General features: G+C 37.8%; 1 protein-coding gene across 1 annotated transcript; it reads left to right on the forward strand.

Annotated features, from left to right (window-relative positions):
- Positions 1 to 870: 870 nt before the first annotated feature.
- LOC149146699 (uncharacterized) lies at positions 871 to 1,613 on the forward strand. The gene has a single exon (XM_089449092.1). The coding sequence runs from the start codon at positions 959 to 961 to the stop codon at positions 1,469 to 1,471; it is 513 nt and encodes a 170-aa protein (XP_089305218.1). The 5' UTR covers positions 871 to 958; the 3' UTR covers positions 1,472 to 1,613.
- Positions 1,614 to 2,955: the final 1,342 nt, after the last annotated feature.

Raw genomic sequence — 2,955 nt, forward strand, 5'->3', positions numbered from 1 at the left:
ATAAAGTAAAACAATATTTTAAAGTTTTGGATAATTGTATTATAGATTTTGGATAATTGTATTATATGTCTGGGATAAATGTGATAAATGTGATCAGGTCTATTGTTACAACACTCCTAAATGTTGAGTTACTTGTTGAAGTTATTTTTAGATATGACAATGATGTAGGTTTTGAATAAAGTAAACATTTTGGATAATTGTATTATAGATTTTGGATAATTGTATTATATGTCTTGGATAAATGTGATCAGGTCCGTTGTTACAACACTTCTAAATGTTGAGTTACTTGTTGAAGTTATTTTTAGATATGACAATAATGTAGCGTGGCCTATACAGAACCATAACAAACACTATGATAAATGCATTGTTATTCAAACAAAATAACTCAACGTTAGTGATCTATAATAACATAAACATTCAATAATACCAAATAATTTTAAATATTATTCATTAACTTATATCCTTACATTAATTAAAAAAACTAAACTTTTAACTCAACCAAAACAATTTACGTAATACATTAAAACCATATTATAAAATTTTAGATAAATTAAAACCTTAAATAAAATATAAAATCGTCCTTCAATTCCCAACCTATTCTATTGTTAATTTTATACATAACCATGATGTGACCTCGTTTTGTACATGGATAACCATGATGTAACCTCACCCCTCACAAACCCTACCAAGAACACAAATAATGTGAACTATTATTATAATAAGAGAATAAGATATCCGCTTTTTTATATGGGTCCCCTGCTTTTCTATCGAGATTCATCTCTGAAGGTCAGAAAAACCATCGGATGCTTTGCTGTTCAAACCGCCACCACCAACACTCCCGTCCATGACATTCCGATCCCTTGGCACAGTTTCTTTTAATAAAATCCCATTTCGTGGCATTCGAATTTCTCACCAACTGTAGCCTCCCTTCTTCCACCCTCCGAATCCTGCCGCAGAGATGGGCGATCCCTACAGCCGCCCTCGGTGCTCCACAATCTTGGGTCTGCTCTTCTCTTGCTGCTTCTACAGATCGGACGATAAGCGTTCGTTCGTTTCACTGTCGTGGTTTCAGAAGGTCAGGCGATCAAACCCTGGCGCTGATCCAGTGGAGGCGGATTCTCAGAGTTGGTGGCGCAAGAGCTGCAACAGCGTCAGACGGGTCGGAGAATTGTCGGAATTCATCGTTACCGACGTTGGAAGTTGCTGCAGCGGGCCTAAATGGAAATACTTCATTCGCAGATTCAAGGCAGACGGCAAAACGATTTACAGTTCCAGACCTTCAAGATTCCAGTACGATCCACCGAGTTATGAGCTCAATTTTGACGACGGGATTCGGCAGGCCGAGGATCAACAGTTCCAGGGTTTGTCTTTGTCTACAGTGAAGCTCGAGGAGTTCACAGGCGCAAGAAATTCCAGAAGAGCTGTAAAGGATATACAGAACCTGCAAGTAATTAAACCCTGCATGTCATAAGTAACCGGAATTTACTTTGAGCGTGGGCGTCCGTGGGTTGTGTTTTTGTGGGCTCGTATGAATTTTCGTTTTGGGTTCAGCGCCTTATATATCGATCTGTAATTCCATATTAAAGTAATGATGTAATTCCATATTAAAGTAACGATGATCTGATCTTGTGCTAGTATTATAACTTTGGTGTCTGAATGCTAATACATATTGTTTCTGCTCAATGTCTTTAAAAAAAATCGAGTTAAAGAAACAAGGTCATCATGGCGTTCATGGCATTAGCTTGAGCTCCATTACGAGCGACTGGTCTTGCCAAATAAGTTGTGCATTCTTGATTTTATTTCCTCATGTGTTAGAACAAAAAAATGAAGTAATATTGAAGCAGCTGTTATCAAATAAATATTATTTAATTGATTAAAGTTTATGTGTAGTAGGGAGAAAATTTCTCACAATGAAAACAAAAATCTCTTCATACAAAATTCTCAAAGTTTTGTTCAGAATAATTTTTTTCCACACAACCACTTCTTTATAGGCGTACCCTAATAACTTTCTCTATAGCTTCCTCCATACAACCACATCTATACAACTTCTTCCCCACATACTTTTTCCTCACATATTTCCTCTATACAAACTCTTTCACACACTTCCTCCTCACAAAGCATTTAGTTTAACATGAGGTATTTGGTTTGGAATGGAATTTTGTCGTTTGTCTAGACTATCACAAACTCTTCCACACACTTCTTGCTCACAACTCTTCCACACACTACCTCCTCACAAAGCATCATGTTCCACACACTTCCTCCTCAAAAAGTATTTAGTTTAACATGAGGTATTTGGTTTGGGTTGGAATTTTGTCGTTTGTCTAGACTAACACAAACTCTTCCACACACTTCCTCCTCCCAAAGCATCATGTTCCACACACTTTCTCCTCACAAAGCATCATGTTCCACACACTTCCTCCTCACAAAGCATTTATTTTACATAAGGTATTTGGTTTGCGTTGGAATTTTGTCGTTTGTCTAGACTAACACAAACTCTTCCACACACTCCCTGCTCACAACTCTTCCACACACTTCCTCCTCACAAAGAATCATGTTCCACACACTTCCTCCTCACAAAGCATTTAGTTTAACATGAGGTATTTGGTTTGGGTTGGAATTTTCTTGTTTGTCTAGACTAACACACTTCATGCTCGCAACTCTTCCACACACTTCATGCTCGCAACTCTTCCACACACTTCCTCCTCACAAAGCATCATGTTCCACACACTTCCTCCTCACAAAGCATTTAGTTTAACATGAGGTATTTGGTTTGGGTTGGAATTTTGTTGTTTGTCTAGACTAACACACTTCATGCTCGCAACTCTTCCACACACTTCATGCTCGCAACTCTTCCACACACACTTCCTCCTCACAAAGCATCTGGTTAACATGAGGTATTTGGTTTGGATTGGAATTTTGTCATTTGTCTAGACTAATGGGACGTGGATAATGTGG

The sequence above is a fragment of the Pinus tabuliformis genome, chromosome X (genome assembly GCF_031772625.1).
Source record: "Pinus tabuliformis cultivar Carrire ecotype Pingquan chromosome X, CPIR1, whole genome shotgun sequence".
NCBI classification, from domain to species: domain Eukaryota; kingdom Viridiplantae; phylum Streptophyta; class Pinopsida; order Pinales; family Pinaceae; genus Pinus; species Pinus tabuliformis.

Coding starts and splice junctions, on each gene's coding strand:
- LOC149146699 (XM_089449092.1), top strand. CDS start 959: ATGGGCGATCCCTACAGCCGCCCTCGGTGCTCCACAATCTTGGGTCTG.